General features: G+C 43.4%; 1 protein-coding gene across 2 annotated transcripts in view; it reads right to left on the reverse strand.

Moving 5' to 3' along the window:
• Nucleotides 1-15,735: 15,735 nt before the first annotated feature.
• USP31 (ubiquitin specific peptidase 31) overlaps nucleotides 15,736-23,724 on the reverse strand; it is a 191,818-nt gene continuing 183,829 nt past the window's right edge. For both annotated transcript variants that reach the window (XM_082260266.1, XM_082260265.1), the window contains one exon: nucleotides 15,736-17,228. In XM_082260266.1, coding sequence (XP_082116392.1) covers nucleotides 15,814-17,228 — 1,415 coding nt within the window. In that variant the 3' untranslated portion in view covers nucleotides 15,736-15,813. The remainder of the gene's footprint in view (nucleotides 17,229-23,724) is intronic.

A 23,724-nucleotide genomic window follows, 5' to 3' on the forward strand; every position in this document is an offset into this window, starting at 1 on the left:
AATATCATGGTGTGATGGCAAAGAAATGTTTGACCTTTGTTTTGCTACAATGGTGTGCGGTTGATAATTTGGATTATGTAATGGCACAGGTGCACCTAAAACATGTGGCATGTTGACAGCCCATTCAAAATGAGTGAGCTGCCTTAAAACAAAGCAACATAGTGAATGGGTCCAACAGAAAACCTTTGAGGGAACAGGCGGACCTGCCATGGTTGACCTTCCCTTCTAAAAATGCTCACTGCTTAACTTCTATGCTGATTCCATAACTTCAAAACTTTGCGTCCCTGACCTAGAACAAGTATGGAAATCAGTTCTACTTTGCTTCAGTTACAACATGCTTGCGCCAGGCTAGTTACTCATAAGCCAGAGATAGCCATTTGCAATAAGGGGCCAGCAATGGGAGCATACAGGTTGGCCTAAGTACTGATCTACTTTAAATTGACAGAGCTGAAAAACATTTAGCAATGCACTGCAATAGAATTCAATTTGATATGCACCATTGGTCCAACCATTTTGTTGTTAGACGCCATCGCTCATAGACTTCCAGGCTGCATAGTGGTTCTGGAAAAATGAATTTTAACCGATTCTTGCGAGTGATGACACTACAGTACTTCAGAACTAATATGCAAGCCTGGGATTAGTGTCCATTGTAGGCTTCTCCATAAACATTGGATTCTAAAGTACAGGAAAGTCAACTGTATACGAAAGAACTATCTTAAAGAAAACTTTATAAATATGCTTCACTGTAATAATCCGCTGTCACCTACATGTTGTATATATGTATGTGAACGTTATCAATAATCTCCTATATTATAAACCAATTTACAACAAATATGTTTGGCCCTTTGTGTGAGCTGTAGCACTAGGAAAAAATAAAGTGTTTCCATATATTTTTGAATCCAGTTTTTGTATTCAATTTGAAATTTGTAAAAATGAGTATGAGTATTAGCAGCAAAAGCAATTTTGAAATGTGGACATGTCTGAATAATGTAAAAAATAAAGTATAAACGTGCCAAACGACACAAGAAGACGATCTGCTGATCCAATGTCCTCATATCTATGGAGAGCTTCAGATAATCCCAGACAAGAGATTATGAGAGAGAAAGTTCATGGAGAGTACATTATACAATTTTCTTACAATTTTCTGTATAATTTTCTTGAAATTTACCTTCAACTATGTAGTACAAAGGCTTGCCTAATTGGATACAAGTGAAAGTGTTGTTTAGCTTTGACCTCCTATTATGTGGTTTGTGGTAAATCTTAACAGAAAATTGTACAAGAAAATTTAACATGTATGGCCAGCCTAAATCTTGTCCATTGCCAAGACAAAATTGCACCTCTATTCTGCACAACCATAAACAGCAATACTTGTGTGACCTGAGTTTACAGCTGAAGCTAGGCCAAAGATATCATGAAGCAGGAGGTTGCTTCAACGCCCAACTTTTTCCTGATGTCTATCAACATTATAAGCATCCCAAATAGGCAGGTGTCTTGGTATGGAAATTTGCACACAAAAGAAACTGCATTCCTCCATTTTTCACAAACCCAGCTAGGTGATTTGAACTTAAAAGGTGTATTACCATGAGTTGAAATGTACATCAATAAATCGGTAATGCGAACAAGCATAGAGCCTGTGTCCTGGCCAAAATCAGAACTCCATGAAGCATTGAAGTATGCCTTGGGCAAGACTCTGTATTCTTATAAACAAATAATTGTCTACTACACAGACTGACAGGTCGTATGGTTGGTGAACTGGCTGAATACTGGTCATTTTTATAGAGGTGCCTTAAAATGTGTATTTTATTATTCAACATAAACATGAATTACAGTAAAACAAAATGTAATACAAAGTCAGGTTGAAGCCCTCTGCAAAGCTACGCATTAAGATGACAAAAATGCATCTACCTTCAACCAAGCATAACCGGTCCAACAAAACAACCATAGGTTGGTATTTTGTTACACAATACTGCCAAGCCTATACAGTGCAATGTTTACATCCTCCATCTTGATTTGCAGTCACTTGGGATGGGTACATACCATAAGAGGAGGTGGTCAGATGTGACAGACTGAAACTCAGCCACCATCTTCTTTATCTTATAGTAATTTGCCTTCCTTTACTCAAAAGATACCAAGTTTAGAGGATGTAAACATTGTTTCACAGACTGGGAAATGGAAAAACAATCTTGTGTAAAACGGACTACTACTGTTTTGATAGAAATAATTTCCACTGGGTTAAAACTATTTGTATTCAATAAAGCATTACTAAAGCCTTCATTTTTATGATTACATTGATATAGAGAAGTCTAGTGGCAGACAAAAACTTGCTGAAATAGAAGCCCAGAAACACGGGCTCTGTTCACACTAGTGCGATTTCAGATGCAACTTGGGTCGCACAGAGTTGCATGACAATGGAAATCACATTACAGGTACCCGTTCGCCCCAATGCAATTCAGCATGATGCAATTTTGGAAAAGGTTCCTGTACTACTTTGCAATTCCAGTGTGATTTTGGCCCCATAGAATTTGCAAGCCATATCCAAGCTGCACTACATATTTGCACCGAAAATTGGATTAAAAATTGGATGGCAGCAGTGGACTGGATGGACCCAACCCTACATCAATTATGTTTCACCACCACAAGCCTGTTTCGCTTCCTCGCAATTCCAGGTGCACTCAAAACAAAAAAAGTAATATGATCAGTTACTTGAGATTACATGTCCGAACATGCATACTGTTACTGTGCATACATGCTCCGTTGATTTTCGTAAGAACACAGCCTGGCCAAAAGGACAACTAAAACAAGACCATGGCTATGCTTGTCCTCTGTTACAGTGCTGCCTTGGGAGCCGTAGTTGATCACTTCCAATGGAGGAAAAGTAGAGATGTGCTTTCTGTTTGGTGTCTTTCTGAACTGCCTGTGCAGGCAGCACCCTAATGTAGGGATGTAATCCTCCTCCCATAAGGGTGGCTCCAGCGGCAAGACAAGGAGTCATCCTTACAATACAATTCAGAGGCAGTGATCAGGGTAACAAGGTGAAAAGACAGGAAGGACCAGCAGAAACATCAAAAGCAGCAGCAAAAATTCCAAACATCAGCATCCTAAATAGCATATTAAAATCGGGTTTATTATCACTTTAAAAAGAGACAGTGTCTCTGGTTGAGTAAAGAATGGTCTACAATCCAATATCCCAATAGGGCCTTACCTTTCCTGCAGATCTATTAGGGGTCAGCAGCATAGTACAATGCAGTCAGGTTCTAGGAAAGATATCAAGCCTGGGGGCTACTATATGACTCTTATATGCCATTGATAAGAAAGTTCCAAAATGTTGTAGCACACATTGGCTGACCCTTTTAAAACAAAAAGGCTAAAAAGTCACTAAAAGCCTGCCCTTCCCCAGGGCACAGTAATGACTATTTAAAAAAGATCCAGTTTAACCTTGTGATGACTATACTGGGACCTGTGGGATCAAAATAATGATCCAACTGATACAAGTAATTCATCTCCCTTAAAAGATAGAGAGATCTAAAGTAAAAATATTAGCCTAAAAATGATTGTAGTCTAAAGAAATATAAAAAGAACATTTAAAAACAGACAATTGGGCAGTTTTGCACTTTTAACCACTTGCCGCCCATAGGCTGTCATATGCCATCCTGGACTTTGAGTGGAGATATCTGAATGATGCCTGCAACTACAGGCATCATTTAGATATCTTTTTTTCAGCTGGCGATTCTCTCGCATGTAAAAGTCATTATAGCCTCCGCCCCCCCCTTTCATGCCGCTGCTTGTCTCCCATATGATTGGGGAGCTGGAGAATGGACTTGCTGCCGGCAGTTTACCACAGAGCTGCCCACGAACCAGATGGTCCCTGGCCATCTCTATGACCCCAAGAGGCCGAAAGCGACGTCACTTCTGGCTCTGGCAGTTGTAAACCCATTTTTTTGGGTCTGGAAAGCCTGAGATCAATTTTTTTTTTAATCTTAGGCTTTCCAGCATAGAGGAGAGATGTGGGGACTTATAGACCCCATATCTTCCCATAAGGAGGACCTGTCATGTCCTATCCCTATTGCAAGGGATGTTCACATTCCTTTTAATAGAAATAAAAGTGATAAAATAATAAAAAAATTTAAGGGAAAGTGTAAACATAAAATACATTTTTTTTTTTTTTTTTTAAAAGAGCCCCCATCCCCTCATGCTCCCACACAGAAGTGAACGCATATGTAGGTCCCACTTGCATATGTAAACAGTGTTCGAACCACATAGGTATTGCCACAAACGTTAGAGCGAGAGCACAAGACATCCTATCTCACTCGAAACTGGTAACCTGTAAAAATGTTTAATGCGTCGCCTTTGGAGATTTTTTTGTATCATAGTTTGTCACCATTTGACAAGCGTGTGCAATTTTAAAGCAGGACGTTAGACATCTATTTACTCGGTGTAATATCATCTTTCCCATTATACAAAAAAATTGGGGTAAATATAGGTTTTGTTAATTCATGAAAGTATTTTTTCCCCTCCAAAAAGCAATTAACGTGACATAGAACATTGCAACGACCGCCATTTTAGTCCGTAGGGTCTCTGCTAAAAATATATATATAATGTTTGGGGGTTCTAAGTAATTTTCGAGCAAAAAAAATGTTTTTTACATATATAAGAGAAATGATGGAATTGGCCAGGTAGGCAAGTGGTTAAAACTAGCAAACGGTTTGGCTCAAAACTTGATTGCTTTTAAACAAAAGAAAAATGATAAAATGTCTACACTATTCTAAAAAGGCAGTCTTATGTCCAAGTAATATTTTACTCCTAAAGGAATGGATTGCTATGGAAAGAAAAAGCACTTTAAATTGTCAGTCCACCCAAATCTAATCATGTGCTTATGGAAGAATATTAGTGGGATAAATCACCTATTCTAGCAGTAGACTCTCCCTATAGAAGTATATGACAGTGACTCCCTCTCACTTTCTCTATAGGCCACACCAATAAATCTCATTTACTGGCCCATAAGGAGTTTTTCATTTCCATTGCTGTTCTCCATAATGTAAATTACATAAAATATTCAAGAGGGAGAGGCAAGGCCTCCATATTATAGCCTGTGCAGGTGAAGGAACCAGCGACTGCGCTACCAAGGGGGTGATTCAATCTACCAGCATCCCAAAACCGGAATTTCAGTACTAAATTATTAGATAACAGTTATACCTTAGCACATATGAAGAGAAACAAAAACAGTAAAAAAATAAAATATTAAAAAACACGAGAGGAAATATCCCAGTCGGGGAATATAACCTGTCCAACAGCTGATATACAAAATAAAATCCAATAACATTCAAATGAATTATGTAGCTTAACTGCTCTTGATATCAAAATAAGAGAGCAACTTTTCACCAGTTACACGGTGTGATAAAATGTATACTCAGGTTAGCATACGCTGAAGTTTTTGCCGTGAGCGGTCTGATCAATAAGGTCTTGGGAGTACGACCTTGTACAGCTGGCACAACACATTAACTTAGAAAGCCTGGGGCAGCGCAGCAATTGGCAGCCAAGAAAGTCTGACTTTAAAACCTGGGGACTTGGTACTGTACTGCCAAAAGCCATGCGATGTGCAGAATGAGGAAGAAGTATGCAAATGGAGACAGCAGAACGTTTACAAGGAACCTATTAAAAACAGAGATTCTCTTTAACCTTTAGAACCCAGTCATTAGTGTAGCACATTCCTGTTTGAGATTGTAAGTGATTTGCATAACATTTGCATTTGGCAGCTCCACGTTTCTGAACCCTTTTAAATTACCGGTGGTTTCAGTGTACAGTGGAAGTCTGTGATATCACTAGATGCTAGAAAGAAAAAGCTTTACACAGCAAACACAAACAAAAAGGAGCTGTAGGGACTGCAAAGGTGACAAGACCCTAAAGGTGCAATAATGCTGGAGCAGCTGCTTAGGGAACAAAGACGGCAGGGAGCAATATCAAACACAGCTTTGTGTGGGAAGCAATTTATTTAAACTCTTACAGCCGTTTATTTTTACCAGAATCTAAATATTACTCTCAAAATGCAAGAGCTTGCTCTCACCCCAAAAATGGTTTTCAACAGCCGAAAATACAGTGTGGCCTGAAATTGTGTGTGCAAGTATGGAGAAAGGTTTACAACTATTTGCAGCTCTGCCTGGACTTCACTGGGACATTTTAACCACTTGCCGACCACCTGCCGTAATATTACTGCGGCAGGGCGGCTCGGCTGCCTCCAGTCACATAGTACTACGTGACTGGAGTGTATGTGGTTTCAGCGGCGGGCCGTGGGAGGAGAGGCGGCGATTGCCACTGCCCTCCCGCGATCGTTTGAGAAACCGAGAGAAGACCCGCCTGCTTATGTAAACAAAGCAGGCGGATCTTCTGTCAGACAGGCAGGGACAGATCAGCCGTTTCAGCTAAGCTGAAACTGCGATCTCTCTGTGCCTGTCACAGAACCACCCCCAACGTCAGTAAGCATATTAGGCATACATTAACCCCTTTGATAACCCCCAGTATTAACCCCTTCCCTGCCAGTGTCCTTTATACAGTAAATGGCATCCTAAATACACATATATATGTTTGGGGGTTCTAAGTCATTTTCTAGCAAAAAATACTTATTTTAACTTGTAAACAACAAGTGTCAGAAATGGGCCTGGTCCTTAACCACTTAAGCCCCGGAAGATTTTACCCCCTTCCTGACCAGGGCCTATTTTGCAATTCGGCACTGCGTGAATTTAACGGACAATTGCGCGGTCCTGCGACGCTGTACCTGAACGAATTTGATGTCCTTTTTTTTCCCACAAACAGAGCTTTCTTTTGGTGGTATTTGATCACCTGTGCGATTTTTTGATCATGCGCTATAAACAAAAAAAGAGCGTCAATTTTGCAAAAATAACAATGTTTTTCAAAATTTTTTTATATGAAATTCCCCCCCCCCCCCCCCCAAAAAAAAATTTAAAGATCTAAATTTTTTAACATTTTAGGCCAATTTGTTTTCTGCTACATATGTTTGGTAAAAAAAAAAAATCACAAAAAGCGTATTTTGGTTTGCGCAAAAGTTATTGCGTTTACTAAGGGAAAGATTTTTGTCTTTTTTTTTTTTTTTTTAACGAGTAATGGCGACGATCTGCAAAATTTTTTTGCGGGACTGCGACATTGCGGTGGACAGATCGGACCCTTGACTGACACTTTTGGGGTTACCAGTGACATTACTACGGTAATCAGTGCTATATATATGCACTGTTACTGTAAAAATGACACTGGCAGGGAAGGGGGTTAACTTTATTGGAGAAGGAGGGGTTAAGTGTGTCCCTAGGAGCGTGCTTCTAAACTGTATAGGGATGTGGCTTGTGGTGTAAGAACAGATATATGATTCTGCATAGCAGGACCGTATGATCTCCATTCTTACACAGGGGAGAATGACAGGTGGCTTCGTTTGCATTAGCCGCCTGCCTTTCTCCTACTGTAACGGACAATCGCGAGTGACTGGCCGACATCGGGTCCACCGGGCACACACGCGGGTGGGGGGTCCGTGAACGAGCGGGGGTGGTAGCTCGTCCCCTAGAGCCTCACAGGTGAGCGATGTAGACCTGCGTCGCTCTGCCTGTGAGGGGCTGACTGCCGCAGTAAATATACTGACGGCAGTCGGCAAGTGGTTAATCAAGTTGAGGAGGCTGGCAGCAGCCCAGAAAGGCAATGTAGTTGTGCTTGAACATTACAGTGTAGAAAAAGATCACTGAAGGGGTATGTGTGTGTGTGTGTATATATATATATATATATATATATATATATTTTTTTTTTTTTTATGTGAGGTTTTATTTTCTCACTTGAATGACAGATGGGATCTGGTTGCTAAAGACAACAGAAAAACGTTAATATATATATTTTTTTTATCGAGCCCAAAAAAGCTTTGAGTATATCTCCAACAATTACAGCTCTGAAGAGGGCTGGAGTAATTCCAATGAAGCGGTTTTATGAGGCACAATATTTTTTGTCTTTAGAATATCAACTAACTCTTGAAGACTGGAAGTCTGCCAGTGCTGTCACAAAACTTGCTGAAAATAAATCGCCAACAAGAACATTGGAAGGAATGAGCAGTCTGCCACACACAAACTCTTATGCAGAAAGACTACAGAAGCAATGAAGAATGTGCTGTCATGTATACTTTCACTTTTGTACTGCAATCTGCTGCATATTAGGTAGTGTCTTTTTTTTTTTTAAATAAATCAAAATAGTTTAAACTGGATGCAACAGACCTCTTGGTCCAGAAGGCACATGAGCCGCCCCTGATCCTGACAGCAGGCAATGCAGTCTATAGATAGTGGCCTACTATGCACTATGGACATTGGCAGGAAACAACAAATGCACAATTTGAACGGACCGGTGTTCCGTGAAAAAACCATACCCGTGAGAAAACCATACCCTCGTCACTTCCGGAGGGTATGGATTTCTCACGGTACTTTAACTTGCGGCGCTTACATTATAACAGCTCCTCTGCATCATGCCTCATCTCCGCTCCTTCCCCTGTCACTTCCCTGATCTCCGTTAATAAATATAAAAGCGGATCACGGAGCACAGATACACCCGCCGCCGCTTTTATATTTATTAGGGGAGATCAGGGAAGTGACAGGGAGAGGAGAGGAGATGATTGATGTTGCAGCAGAACTGTTTTAATGTTACCGCCACAAGTATTAGTGCCGTTAACATATCATACCCTCCGAGCATGCGCACTTGTTAACTTCTTTCTTGTTCAATCACGTCTGCGGGGCTCTGAGCATGCGCACTGCTGCGCTGCTCTGCTGTTTCAGACCGGAAGTGACGAGGGGTATGGTTTCTTCACGGGGTATGGTTTTTTAACGTTACACCGGAAATCCAAATCCTGCCAGGAAGTAAGGTCTTCACAGCCTTAAAACTGGCAGGAAATGAGGCCTGCACACTCAATCTGGAGTAAAATAGGGTCCTCGTACTCCTCACATGTAAGAAATACAGGGCTGCCCTTCCAGACCTTCCTAGGGAAATGGTTGACTGTGATGTTGAACCACCAGCTATAATGTCTTTGGAGGCCTGATGGCCTTTCTATCCATGCTTGTATTGGGTTAGCGATTCAAAATATTAACGCAAAATGGTCAAGGCATTTTTGAAGTGATCAGCAATGGCATCCTAAATATTCCCCTCAATTTAGCCTTCAGGATAGGGGAAACCTGCATTAAGAAATATATGGAGGCTCTCACTGCTGATCTCCTGAAAGCAATAGCGGTCTTGATATCTCCTGCCTTAAATGCTGAATGGCCAATTTGAAACAAGCATAAAGATTGAAAATTTAGAACTGCTGATCTGTATACTGGCTCCAGGTCAGTGCCTTTGAAGGCACTGAGGCCAATGGATTAGCATGGCAGCAAGCAAATTAGCAATTCAGAGAACGTTAGCCATTGCAACCTCCATATTCAGTACAGGTTTCCTTAAGGCATAACTGAAGCCTCCCTTTTTTTTTTTTTTTTTTTTTTTTTTAACTGTAATGCAATAAGGCATTATAGCACGTGTGTGTGCTTAACGTACTACTGTGCTGCAGCTATGGGGTAAGTGCCATGTGCTGGCAGCAAACTGGAGATCCAGACTGCTCCAAAAAGCCCCCTGTACACTGCTTCAATCACAGGTGCTGCTCAGGGAGTGAGAGTGCTTATGATTGGAGCACTGTGCTGGTGGGTATGCCCAACCGTCCTAGACCTGGACTTCTGCTTGATCTCCAGCTTGCTGAGAACACAGGGCATTTCTAGCTACAGTACATTAATATATAAACTAAGAAGACACCCACATCAAAAGAGAAGACCAGAGAATTTTGGCCCTACTTCTACTATGGATCACAGGAATGCACTACGACGCATTAAGAATACAGCAGACTAAAGCTTGCTGTCGACAGACATCACTCAGCCAGGCCAAGCTCTGGATTGATGCCGACTTTACAGTCAGTAGCCACCAAGATACGTGCACTGGCTAAGCCTCTAAGCAGGGCCGTTGAGAGCCTGAGCCAACCGCTCCCACCCCCTGCACAGCTGAGAATGCCAGTGAGCGCTGGAGGGGCCGAGCAGTCACCAACTCTCTGCTCACCAAAGACTGAGAACTGAATGATCAGTGGCCTTTGATCGCTCTCATTCTCAGTCTTCGAAGCAGCAGGGGACCGCTGCTGCATCCAGTAGAACGTTTTTTTTTTTTTTTTTTTTCTCTAAACCCCCTATTTTTCTTTTAAATACCATTTACACAATCTAAGTGAGTTACAATATTAAAAAAAAGGCTTTACTTGGAATTTAAATTACAACAGGAAATGGGGCTATACACCCAGAATTTTGACAGGAAGTGGAGACCGCATTCTGGGGTTCTAGAATCCTAACATGAAGTGGGAAATGAACTTTCAGATTGCAACAAAATGTGGGAAATGTGTTCTTTGTTGCTGACAGTAAACATGGACTATGTACTACTGTTCTAGACAGGAAATGCTCACAAATCCTGCCAAGAAGCAATCACTCTGTCTGGCCTAACAGGAAGTGAACAGGATGTGCTTTTTTTTTTTGTCATCTTCTAAGCAGCTACCTCATTCATTCATTCAAAGAATTTCCTCCCAAGAGCTAAAGTGCAATAACATACCAGGTAGTGATAGCATATCAGGGATAAAGAAGAAAAAATTCAAGCTTCTATATATGTATATATATTGTAAAGGGGAATACGCTATTCTGGTAAAAATCTACGAGTACATCTCCCTTCTACGAAAACGGGTGAAAACTAGGTAACTTGATACATACATCAGCATAACACTAGCACTAACAATAGGTGCAGGTAATAGTAATAAAACCCAACAGCAATAAAAGATTTTCCCATCTTGTGCCCCTCCCTCCAAAACACAACACTCATACACACCATCTTGAGAAACTTAATTGTCTAGAGGGGAAAGCACCAAGAGTGATTACCTACAGTTTCTTGCATAGGTCACAAGTGCGCGCACATTCAGTCGAAACACTGCCATGCAAAAAGTGCCTGAGCAGGGGTTTAAAAAATTAGGAAAAATGTCCAGCCGTGCATCTGGTAGTATGCCAGCTTTCGCTACAGGAGGAAAGGAGTGACTACATTAAATTTACTCCACAACAATCTGCAATATTGATAGAGCAGCAATTACAGGTTAAAAAGGCAAAATATAAAACAAAATCTGTTTCACGTAATAGTGTTCTACTGCATTGATCTTTAAATTCCAAACCAGCAACCTTCATGGAAAATAATACAATAGGTATTGCATTAAATGAATAGCAATTTAAGGTCAAATCCCTTGATAAGAACGAGCTGACCATATACCAGCAGAAAATATCGACCAGGACATTTACTTTCATATTTCCCAGATTTCGTCTAGGGAATGCAATTTTTTTCCCTGGTTTAAAAGGGAAACTATAGCCCAGTGCAGTGTTTTACACCTATTTGAAAACACAATCAGCCCTTAGGAATTAGAGCTCATGTTTTAAAGGAGATGTATAAGAATCAGTTTTTTCCCCCTATTCCCCCAATCGGTCCCATGCTGCATCTGTCCTCCGGCGCCTCTACACTGAGAACCGAGCGATCGAACACCGCCATTCGCTCGGTTCTGACAGCTCTCTGCTCTGCCCCTTCTCGCTCACTGGAGCGCTGGGCTGTGGAGGGGCGGGGGCAGCAGGCTCAGGCACCTGCCGGATCCCGACTCTGTGGTTGCGATGACCGACATCTGTGACGTCAGCAGAGAGCAGACTTCAGACCGCTCTCTGCTGAAAATGGGTCATAGTAGTGCAGAACAAACTGCACTCCTGTGACCCATAGGATGTACAGCCAAACAAGCTTTGGCTATACATCTCCGTTAAACCTTGTTTCACATGTAAACGCATATCCACGCAGGTGCAGCTATGTGTGTTCATTACATACACTGGCTGGACTACCAGTACCAGTTTTTGCAACAAGCTATGTTACACCTGTATTTAGGGTGAAACATGGTGCCAAGCAACCCAACCCCCCCACCCCTCATCCTCCTTCCCCAAAAGCCTTCCCCCAATGTGCTGGGTTTCTTCTCCGTTACAGCAGCTGTCACTTAAAGTGTCCACGGCTTTCTCTGCACAGCAATTTCATTCATTCGCATGAGATCCAAAAATTAATTATCTACAGTTTGTCTGTCACCAAGGCAGACAGTCTATTTTTTCTCAATGGAATACAGTACAAGTGTGGCGAGCACTGCGCTCAAGAGTCCATTGGCACTTTCTCCAGCTCTCCAACTGAAAGCCTGTACTTCAGTACAGATAGTGGGAGGAAGAGTCTAAGGAGCTTGGTACTGCACTAACAATCCACCGATCACGGGTGCAATTTTTCTACAGGCTCCTATGCAAAAAAAAAAAAAAATGCACAATTTCCATCTGAACAGTCGACATTAGCTCTCGAAAGCAGTATGCCAATAAACAGAAAATTTAACACTCATTCCGAATACGGATATTTGTGTCTGATTTTCTAATGTTTACTAGGCTTAAAGCGGTTGTTACCCAAAAAAAAAAAATGATCCTGTTTCTTTAAAGCATGTTATACAGCACAGTGCTTGTGCTGTGCTATTTGTCCTTTTCTATCATTTAAAATACCTGGCTGATCCTGCCCTCCGCTCTGTAAACTGACCACTATTATCATGGCTGCTGAGCCCCGATACGGTTCTCAGTTTACATGCCTCCGTCATCCCGCTGTCTCTCCTCTGTCCTCTTTCCCTACCCCTCCCTGCCTGTTGGCTAGTGTTAGTGCCCGCCCCTCCCCTTTTGCTGCTATAACTTGGTTATTTTCATACAATCCACTGTGTTCGATAACGTTTTGTGCCCCAGTGTATGTTCCTTATAAAAAAAAATTGTATAATACCTTATTTCAGAACACCGACCGGCGCTCACATGTCTGCCCAGCGTTCTCCTCCCACTGGCTGATGTCAGCAGGGGAAATTCTCAGCCCCTTCAGCTGTAGTTGTCAGATCAGGAGAGGAGAGCAGCGAGTGCTCTGAAATAAGGTATAAAACGGCATTTCTTTTTATAAAGCACATACAGTGGGGCACATCATGTAATGTAACTCAGGGGATTGTATGAAGAGAACAAAGTGGCTTTAAAACCACTTTAACATGTGTCAGGAGATTGTGGTAGCCATCTATTATCAGTGGATTCCCTATGCCAAAACTGAAGTTAAAGTAACGGTCATTAAAGCATAACCCTGGGTATCAATAAAATAATTGACATTGGCTTGTTTTTTCTAGGTGATCATCTAATACAGAGGAATACTGATCTTTAAATTAGATCTAAAGCACAGCATACACATTCTACAACATCAGCACTGTAACAGCAATACAAACAATAGTTATCTTTGAAAATACAATAAGTTTACCTGAAAAACCTTTCCATGTCGGTACTATGCTTCCTGTAAGCAGTGATTCCTGTACTGAATCTAGCTCTTGAAACTCTTCCCCTTCACCACTCTGTAGTTCAGAAGGCAGGGTCTGTAAAATGTGTGACACAGCAGTGCCTACCCTCAGGGCATAGTGAATATAAGTCACAGAATTCAAGGTAGTAAATGTGTGGAAAGTGAGTGTCAGCTCACATTCTGGCACTGGTGAGAAGAGAAAAAGACCTCTAGCTGTTACAAGACCATAGAGCAGTGAAGGTGCACCTTGGCACCCCAGATGTTTTGGAACCACATTTCCCATTAAGCTCATGCACTCTGCAGCGTAGCGGAGCATCATGGAAATTGTAGTTCCAAAACATCTGGGGTGCCAAGGTTTGCCATCACTGCCATAGAGTAAAGGTAAGTATTCCTCTGTATTAAATCATCATCTACAAAAACGAGAACTATATTCCTATGTATTATATTCGTGTCCAAGGTCATGCTCATCAAGGTTCCCTCTATAGATTTCACTACTGGAGAAACATTTACAAATCTGGGTAAAAAAATAAAGCAATAAAAACAAGGATCAATAATCTAGTAAAAATGTGAAAGTCAGATTAGAAATGTCCGGTAAACTTTATAATAATATTATACACTTGATCTTTCTGATAACAGACTATAGTTTCCCTTTAAACGTACGAACATACATAATATTTTTCCATAATAATTGCCATGCACATGGTGAGGACAGTTTATAAAAGAGTGGAGTAGCAGGATTCCCCTCTGCTGCATTTGTTGCAATGGCTCAATCATAATTGTGCATTTCTTCAATTTTGCAAGTAGCTTTTATATAGGTTAAACCAGCATTAGTTTTATATATAAAAAAATATTTGCTGTACATGACAAAGTTACCAGGCTCAGTCTTTATGGTTTAGGTTGTGGTTCGTCAGTCCTGCTATCACAATTTGGTAAAGCCATCTCTCAGTTTCTTAACAGTTTCCTTTACTGAAGTCAAACATGACTTGGGAGGATATACAGCATTACACACCAAACACTTGGGTGGAGGATTATGGACTTAATCCATTCATTAAAAGCTATAATGACCCAGCAAATTAAACTACGTTGACTATATGCCAAACGTAAATTTTTGCCTATACAATGGAAATAAAGCACATATATCAAACACAGGCTGGCGTTTTACAGCAGCCATCAGTCTTACGAGGCAGCTACTATTAAAGGTTTATAAAGCAGATGTGGAGCTCATTAAAGCCTAGGACTTTCTGGGACAAGGGAGCCGATGTAGATATTCAAGTCTTACGGTCTTTTGTGGTTACCAGGTTGTATAAAAAAAATATACATATATATATATATATATATATATATATACATACATACATACATACATACATACATACATACATATATATATATATATATATATATATATATATATATATATATATATATATATATATATATAAGGAGCATGCGAATTAGGCTGTATGGACTCTGGATTACATGAGAGAAGGTCACGCACTAAGGGGATGATGTTATCCATTAGCTGGGAGGAATACTTGGTTTTAGCTGGAGGAGATAAGTAATTGGCCTTAGGAACTAAGCAGGGATACAATGCTTTTAAACATTGTTTAGGGTTTTGTATAAACTTCTGTACATGGATATAGCGGAAGGTTGCTTGTTGCGATATTCATTACTAAATTACAGCTGGCTATAGGTGAATTTAGTAGACTAACAAAAGCCAAGACCATTCTGGCAGTACAACATTTGCCATACAGACCACTTTGGCCATGACATGAGCATATGAATGGAGGAGAGCAAGAGATTGTGATGGAGAGGAAATAAGCTTTGTAGCCTTCTGTGATAAAGAAATGATTTGGAGCTGCCCTTTGTACGTGCATAAGAAACCACAAAAACACAGAATGTCATCCTTCGCTTGAGAAGAAAAGTAACCCTTATCCTACTCTCCACTGTACTGAAGTCATGGCCAGGCTTTGGTAAGGAGGAGGAGAGATAAAAAGCAGCATTCGGTTGGCAGAAGTGAAAAGTATCCCTCCCTCCGCCCCACCACACCACCCTAAAATCCCTTGAGTGTTAGAAACAGCAGGCAGGTTTTAGCAGGGTGGCTGAGGGCAGCGTTAATTTGCTGAGGGAGCATTCTGGGCCATCAACTCAACCACCATTAAAATAAATTCCGTAACACAACAAAAGTCAACTTCCATGCTGCAAGCATAGCTGGGAAAAACAAAACGAGACCCCATCCACCCCACAAAGTAAAAATTAAAAAAATAAAATGTTAAAAGTGCATACATTCCAAACAACAGCTGTAAGCAGGGACAGCTCTCCTGCATTCACCTCCAGTCAGGACATATGGTACAGCTGTCCCTGCACCCTTGGTCACTGAGCTTTAGGTGATGGCTTAGTTGAAGAAGGGAACTTTTTTAGGTATCTATCAGAAGTCTTTTTAGCACAAGGAGATGACTGGGTTCGATTTTCATCTGGGGAAGACTTGGCTTTATGTTGAGGTAAGACAGAATGCTTTTTTGGATTTGGGGCAACCTCCTTGGTTGGTGAGGCTGACGAGTTGTCCGTTTTCTCCTGGCTTAAACTCTTAGTTGTAGGTTTCTTGGACAGTATGTTGGTTTTTCCCAAATCTGCTGATCGTCTGGTCTCTTTTTGCCTTAGAGCAGATTTAAAGAAGCTCAGCCCTTTCTCTTCTGACTTGCTGTCCCGCTTGAGACCAGAACGAGCTGTACTTTGAGGAGTGCGGAGGCTGGCCATAGAGGAACTACGTACTGTCCGATTGTCTGCTGGAGAATCGCTGCTTTTGGGTTGTGCGGCACGGGTAGTACTACTGCTAGGTTTTGCTGCAGAGGCTTTGTCTGAGCCCAAGCTTACCTTCGATGCCTCCCTGCTCAGAGTCTTTTCTGGTGCTCGATGTTTGCTGGATGTGCTTGACACTGAGGAGTTTTTAGAAGTTGGGGCAGGTTTCTTCTGTGCCGGAGAGGAGATGTTGCTAGGGGTGGAACTCGAGGTTCTTTGCCTCTGTTGAGACACGGGTGTGGATGTTTCCTGCTGTTTCCCAGAGTCTTTCCGCGGTTGTGTGGATGAACGACGTGTGGGGGTTTTAACTTCACACCTTTCGCTTCTTTTTGTTTTTGTTGTGGGTTTTCCATTGTTGCTTGCTGCCACTGAGGTGGGTGTAGAAGAGTCCTTCTCAGTTGCTCGTGTTGTTTTACCCTGCTCTGCAACTGTTTTACTGGTAACAGGCTTATTACTATGTACTTCCTCAATCTGTGGTGAATTCTCCCTTACTGGGGAGGAATTTACAGAATCGCTTTGATCCACAAAGGCGATATGGTTATTATTATCTATAGGATCCAGTAGTGGGTTCCTGCCCACTAGCTCAGCTGCACTCTTTCCAGATGACTCAGCTGGTACAGCTTTTTTCACCACTGGTTCAGGCTGTGCACCACCTTCTGCTAATGCTAAAGGAGCCCGAGTTGACGTCCGATACTCACGCTTCACATTTTCAAGGTGATCGTGGAAGCTGCCAGACAGATTCCGAAGGCTTCCAAAACAAGATGTTGACACATGGTCATCAGCCTCACCGATTTTACCAAGTGAAGAACCATGTATGGGGGAATCTGATGGGTGTCGGCAGGAAGTGGCTGCCCGCAGGTGCAGTTTTGCTGCTAGTGACCATGATGGTCTAAATCCATTTTCATTGGAGACCAGGGGACTGGTAACTGAAGACCGCCCTGAGCTTTGACGCTGCACGCTTCTTACAAATGGACGTGAGGAGAAGCCACCTATGGTGGGACAGAAAACAGAAATCAATCTAAAAACCTCGTGCATAAGTGGATACACTTGTAAACAATCAAACTAGTATTTTTTTCTGTGCACAAAATCTATCTTCTTCCAACTCCCCAAGTTAATCTAATTGGTATACAGGATGGCTTTGTCATGCCATGCAGAACTTTACAAACAAAACCTTTTTTAATATTGTAATATTAGCAAACTACGTGGTGCAGCGCTGCTGAACAACCATATACTGCAATCTAGTGTCAAATCATGGTGTGTCACCATATATGAGCAAAGACATATAAATAAGAAATAAAATAAAATAACTGTTAAAGTCACTTGTGTACATTTATTTCACTGCCGTGCTCCTCTCATTTTTTACACAGATGAACATGTGCCACCACCACCAGGTGAATTGTACGCTCACCTCACTCCTGCTAATTACAGGCTTTTTTTTTTTTTTTTTTTACAATTTCCGCCAGTCCCACTTGAATGGATGCCTTTCCTCCCTTCTTGGGTCTCGTACTCCCTTCTAAATGAATATTACTCACACAAACCACTTGTAACAAACGCAACTGCATAGTGTAAACAGTTTATTTAAAATGCCCCCATTAAAAAAGCTCTTCAGTGCCTTTGGGCTTTTCCTCGGAGGTGGATACATTTCTGCACCTGCCAACACAATACTGCTCTTTGTGGTAACCATAGGATTAGGGATGCACCGAAATGAAAATTCTGTGCCGAAACAGAAACTGAAAATTCAGGATGCCCTTGGCCGAAAACCGAAACCGAAAATGACTTTTTCCCCCCAAATGATTTTAAAATAGATAGAACAGGGGCATTCGCCAGAAACAGGCAGCGACATACAACTGTGACGGGTTGGCAAGTGGTTAATTTAATTGCCAATGGTATTTGTATTAATTAACCCCTTTGTGCTGCATTAGTGGCACCAGAGTCAGTGTTAATTAACACTGGTTGCACTAATGCAGCACAAAGGGGGTAAATTAACTGCCACTGGTCGGTCACTAATGCATCAGTGACATTACATTAACCCCTCATGCTGCATAATACAAATACCATTGGTAATTAACCTCGCCTCAGCGCCCCCCCCCCAAAAGAGTTAATGATGGCAATCTGCTTAGTGCTTACTTGTGGGATTAACAATGTGCTGGTTTCTTCCCGCACGCCGGCTCCTCCATGTCACAGGCAGGCGAACTCTCTGCTCCTCTCCTCTTGGGTCCTCCTTTCAAAATCCCGCCTCTGAGTGATGTCACTACTACGAGACTATGTATATGAACTAACACTCCGGGCAGGTGAGTGGCTGCTAATAGCTGTAACGAAGTGAGCCCTTCACTTCCCTGTCAGCGGAGATACCCGCTCACCCGCCCGATGTGTTAGTTCATATACACTTCACCTGCACTGCGCCCCCCTTCCTCGCGGCGGCCATTAATTTTCAGCATCTTTGACCCATTTTCGGCCGAAAATTTGGGTTGCCGAAATTTCAGGGCACCACTACATATGATTGTAAAGTGTGATTAAAGGCAATTTTTTGTTTTGTTTTGGATAGCATGGAGATTGATTAGAAAACCTGTAAATGTTTATTGCTGTCTGTGCTCCTATTAGGGAGATTCACATTCTCTATATGTCCTGTATACCCTTATCATTAAAAGTGAAAGTAAAAGAAAATTCCAAATTTTAGGTTGACATCAGAACATAACAGAGGGGAAATCTTCCTAAGGGGACATTCGTTCTGGTGAAGCAACACACTGGGCTCCCCTCACTTTGGAGAGTTTTCTTCTCATTTCCTGTTTTGGTTATGGGACAGGAAGTGAAGGGAAATCTCCCCAATGGGACACAGATGGCAAAAAGACACTGATGGAGTTACACTCCCTCCATTACCCTTTACAAAATGGGAAACAAAACTAGGTTTTTGTCTTACCATAAAATCCTTTTCTCTGATGTTCATTGACGGACACAGCTCCATATCTTCTTTGACAGTTGGGTTATTCTGCCTCTACGGGAATAGGACGCTAGGTGGTAAAAAAATTGACTACGCCTATAGGGCAGTCCCAGGGTGTATACTCCCACTTTCTGCTATAGGACTTCAGTTTTGTCACAAGCAGTGTCAAAAGAATACATAGCCCAAACTCCGCAGAGAGGTGGGTGCTGTGTCAGTCAATGAACATCAGAGAAAAGGATTTTACGGTAAGACAAAAATCCAGTTTTCTCTTTTGTTCATTGATGGACACAACTCCATATCTTCTTTGACCATTGGGACATTCCAAAGCAGTGTCAGCATGAGGGGTGGGAAACAGCAAAAAAAAAAAAAAAAAACAAATTTCCAAAAGGGCTAAACATAGCCAACCAGGTAATCCAAGAGCTTAACCATGAACAACTGGAGCTCACCTACCAAGAAAACACACACTCTCAAGAGGCAGGAGCCTCTGCAACAGCAGTCTGCAAAACTTTGCGGCCAAAAGCAGCATCCGCAGATACGAGGACATCCAGCTTGTAAAACTTAGTGAATGTGTGTGCACATACGACCAGGTGGCCGCCTTGCAAACCTGGACCACAGACGCCTGATGACGGAAGGCCCAGGAGGCACTAATGCGCATTAACAGGGAAAGGAGGAACCTGACCCTTAATGGAATAGGCCCTGCACCACCGTCTGCCTGATCCATTTGTAAATGGTCGCAGCAGATGCGGCCTGCCCATTACGGGAACTATCCGTAAGGACAAACAAGGAATCCGATTTGCGAATCAACTCAGTTGCCGCCAGGAACACTCTGATGGCCCGAACCACATCCAGTGATTGCAAGGCAATTTATTTTGGATGTTTCGGCTAAGGACACAATGAAGGCAAAACAATGTCTTCATTTAAGTAGAACCCCGAGACAACCTTAGGAAGGGACGCCTGACAGGTACCACTTTGTCCCTGTGAACCACCAGATAAGGTGACCGACAGGGCAACGCAGCCAGCTCTGAAACCCTGCGTGGAGAAGTAATAGCTACCAGGAAAGTCACCTTCTGTGACAAATTAAGCAGAGGAAGTTCATGAATGTTTTCAAAAGGTGTTTTTTGAAGAACTGACAGTACCAGATTAAGATCCCACGGAGGCCCTGGGGACCTAACCGGAGGAGCCAAGTGGCAAACCCCCTGCACGAAAGTGTGAACCTTAGAATTCGTGGCCAACGGGCGTTGGAAGAAAATTGCCAAAGTTGATATCTGGCATTTGATGGTGCCCAGGGCCAAACGCTGATCTACAGCTTTCTGTAGAAAATCCAGCAGACGTGACACCAAAAAGAAACGGGGGGGAGGGGGACCCCCGAAACTCACACCAAGTAACTTCCGAACTCGGTGATAAATCTTCCTAGAAGTAGATTTTCTAGCTTTTAACAGAGTAGGAATTACCAGATCCGACAACCCTCTGTCCTTCAGTACCTGGCTTTCAATAGCCAAGCTGTTAAAGCCAGTGACTGTAAAGCAGGATGGAAGATTGGTCCTTGAGACAAAAGATCTTCCCTGAGAGGGAATCGCCAAGGAGCATCGGCAACCAGTCTTACCAGGCCTGCGTACCAGGGCTGACGAGGCCAGTCTGGGGGTCACCAGAAAGACTGGAATCCCTTCTGCCTCTATTCTGTGCAGAAGTCTTGGCAGAAACTGAAGGGGGGGGGGGGGGGGAGACAAATTAGATGATACTGACTCCAAGGAGCCACCAGAGCATCTGCGGCGTCTGCCAGAGGATCCCGAAACCTTGCCACAAACCTCTGAACCTTCCGGTTAAGGCGAGGTGCTAACAGGTCCACATCGGGGTCCCCCACTGGAGACACATCTGTAAAAACACCTCCGGGTGAAGGGACCATTCGCCAGGACTCAGAGCCTGCCGACTGAGGTAGTCCACCTGCCAATTTCCCACCCCTGGAATATGCACAGCAGAGAGGTCTGGAACAAAGGGTTCTGCCCACCTTACAATGCCGGCCACTTCTTTGGCCACTAGGGCACTCTTGGTGCCCCCTTGATGATTGACATATGCCATACCCGTGGCGTTTCCCAATTGAATCCTTAGCGGACACCCCTGTATACGATCCATCCGCTGGGACAGGCAAAGCCTGATCGCCCGAATTTCCAGGATATTTATTGGCAGGCTTGACTCCACCCGAGACCAAACTCCCTGGGTCGATTCCGTGCCCAAGACGCCTCCCCACCTGAACAGGCTGGCGTCCGTGAAAACCACCGTCCAGTACAGGGAAAAAAAAGACTTTCCCTGCCAGGGCGCCAGAGAACGGAGCTACCATATCATGCACCCCTTCGTATCCTGGCTCAACAGGATCAGATTGCTCAGGGACCGATGATTCTTGTCCCATTTGGCCAAAAACTGAATTTTTGTAAAATCTTACCTGTAAAATTCCTTTCTCTGAGTCCTCCGACAGTCGCCGCCACTTCAGATTCATCACTAATGGGGTTATTTACCTTTGCTCCGCAGGAGTAGCTAGGCAACAAAATGTATTAATATCAAAGCTTTTAGCATATCCCACCCCTAGGGGGTGGTCCCCTCAGTCAATACCTCCCTGCTTCCTGCATTCCCAACTCAGTTTCAGTAGCATAGCAGTAGAGTACATAAACAAACCCCAAAAGAGGGACGGGGGCGGCGAATGTCGGAGGACTCAGAGAAAGGAATTTTACAGGTAAGAATTTACAAAAATTCCGTTTTCTCTTACGTCCTCCGACAGTCGCCGCCACTTCATACTCATCACTAATGGGGACGTCCCATAGCAGTGTAGACATGAGGGGTGGGAAAAAAGGCAGCCGCGCCTAAAGCAACGCAGTACCCACATCAGAGAAAGGAACCTTACCAAAGTAAGAGAACCAACTGGGCAACAGGAAAAAAAAACGTGCTCAACAGGAGCAACAACCAAGGAAAACAAGTAACCTAGGGATAAAGACATCCCAACAGCCAAGGACCCAAAACAAGGGACCCTAAGGCACCGCCGCACTAAGAACTTTGCGGCCAAAGGAAGCATCCGCTGATGCCTGAACATCCACCTTGTAGAATTTGGAGAAGGTGTGAACGGACTACCAAGTCGCCGCCTTACACACTTGGGCCACAGAAGCCTGATGACGATAGGCCCAAGACGTACTCAGAGACCTGGTAGAGTGCGCCTTCACAGGGAAAGGAGGAACCTTCCCCTTCAAAGCATAGGCTTGCACAATGGTCTGTCTGATCCATTTGGCGATGGTCGCAGCCGACGCTGCCATGCCCTTCCGAGGACCCTCTGGAAGGACAAATAGAGAATCCGACTTGCGAAAAGATTTTGTCGATGACAAGTAAACCCTGATCGCCCGAACAACATCCAAGGAATGCAAAGCCACCTCCTTTGGATGCTTAGGTTTCGCGCAAAGCGAAGGCAAGACAATGTCCTCATTGAGGTGAAATTCCGAGATCCTTTTCGGAAGAAAAGAAGGGTTAGGTCGTAAGACCACCTTATCCAAGTGAATCACCAAGTAGGGAGAGCTGCAGGACAAGGCCGCCAGCTCCGATACCCTGCGAGCCGAAGTGATCGCCACCAAAAAGGCAACCTTCTTGGACAACAGAGACAACGAGATCTCCCTGATCTTTTCAAAGGGAGCATGCTGTAACACGGACAGAACAAGGTTCAAATCCCATGGAGGTAAAGGATCCCTCCGAGGAGGGGCCAAGTGTCGCACCCCTTGAACAAAGGTGCCAACCAAGGAATTAGACGCCACAGGGCGTTGAAAGAGAACGGCCAGCGCAGAAATCTGACCCTTAATCGTGGCCAACGCCAAACGCTGGTCCACGCCCGTTTGAAGGAAAGCCAACACTCTCGATACCGAGTATGAGCGAGGGGAATACCCCCTGGACTCACACCAGGCAAAATACGCCTTCCAAGTACGGTAGTAAATCTTCCCCGAAGAGGCCTTCCTGGCCTTAATCAAAGTGGGAATGACCTCAGGGGAGAGACCCCTATCCTCCAGGACCTGACTTTCAACAGCCAGGCCGTTAAAGCCAGCGACTGTAAAGCAGGATGGAATATCGGTCCTTGAGACAGGAGGTCCTCTCGAAGAGGCAGACCCCACGGAGCGTCGACCGACAGATTTACGAGGTCTGCGTACCAAGACCGGCAAGGCCAGTCCGGCGCCACCAGAATTACCGTGTGCGGTTCCGAGGCTAACCTGCAAAGGAACCTGGACAACAGTTGAATCGGGGGAAAGGCATACATCAGACGATACTGACGCCAGGGCGTCACTAACGCGTCTGAGGCGTCTGCCCGAGGATCGCGCGTCCTTGCTACGAACCTTTTCACCTTGTTGTTTAGACGAGACGTGAACAGGTCCACATCTGGGGACCCCCACTTCGCGCACAGCATCTGAAAGACATCCGGGTGAAGGGACCATTCTCCCTGGTCCAGGGTCTGGCGACTCAGGTAATCCGCCTGCCAGTTCTCCACCCCCGGAATGTGAACTGCCGTTATTGCCGGGACGTGCGTC

Source organism: Pelophylax lessonae (assembly GCF_965119305.1).
Source record: "Pelophylax lessonae genome assembly, chromosome: 6".
Classification (NCBI taxonomy): Eukaryota; Metazoa; Chordata; class Amphibia; order Anura; family Ranidae; genus Pelophylax; species Pelophylax lessonae.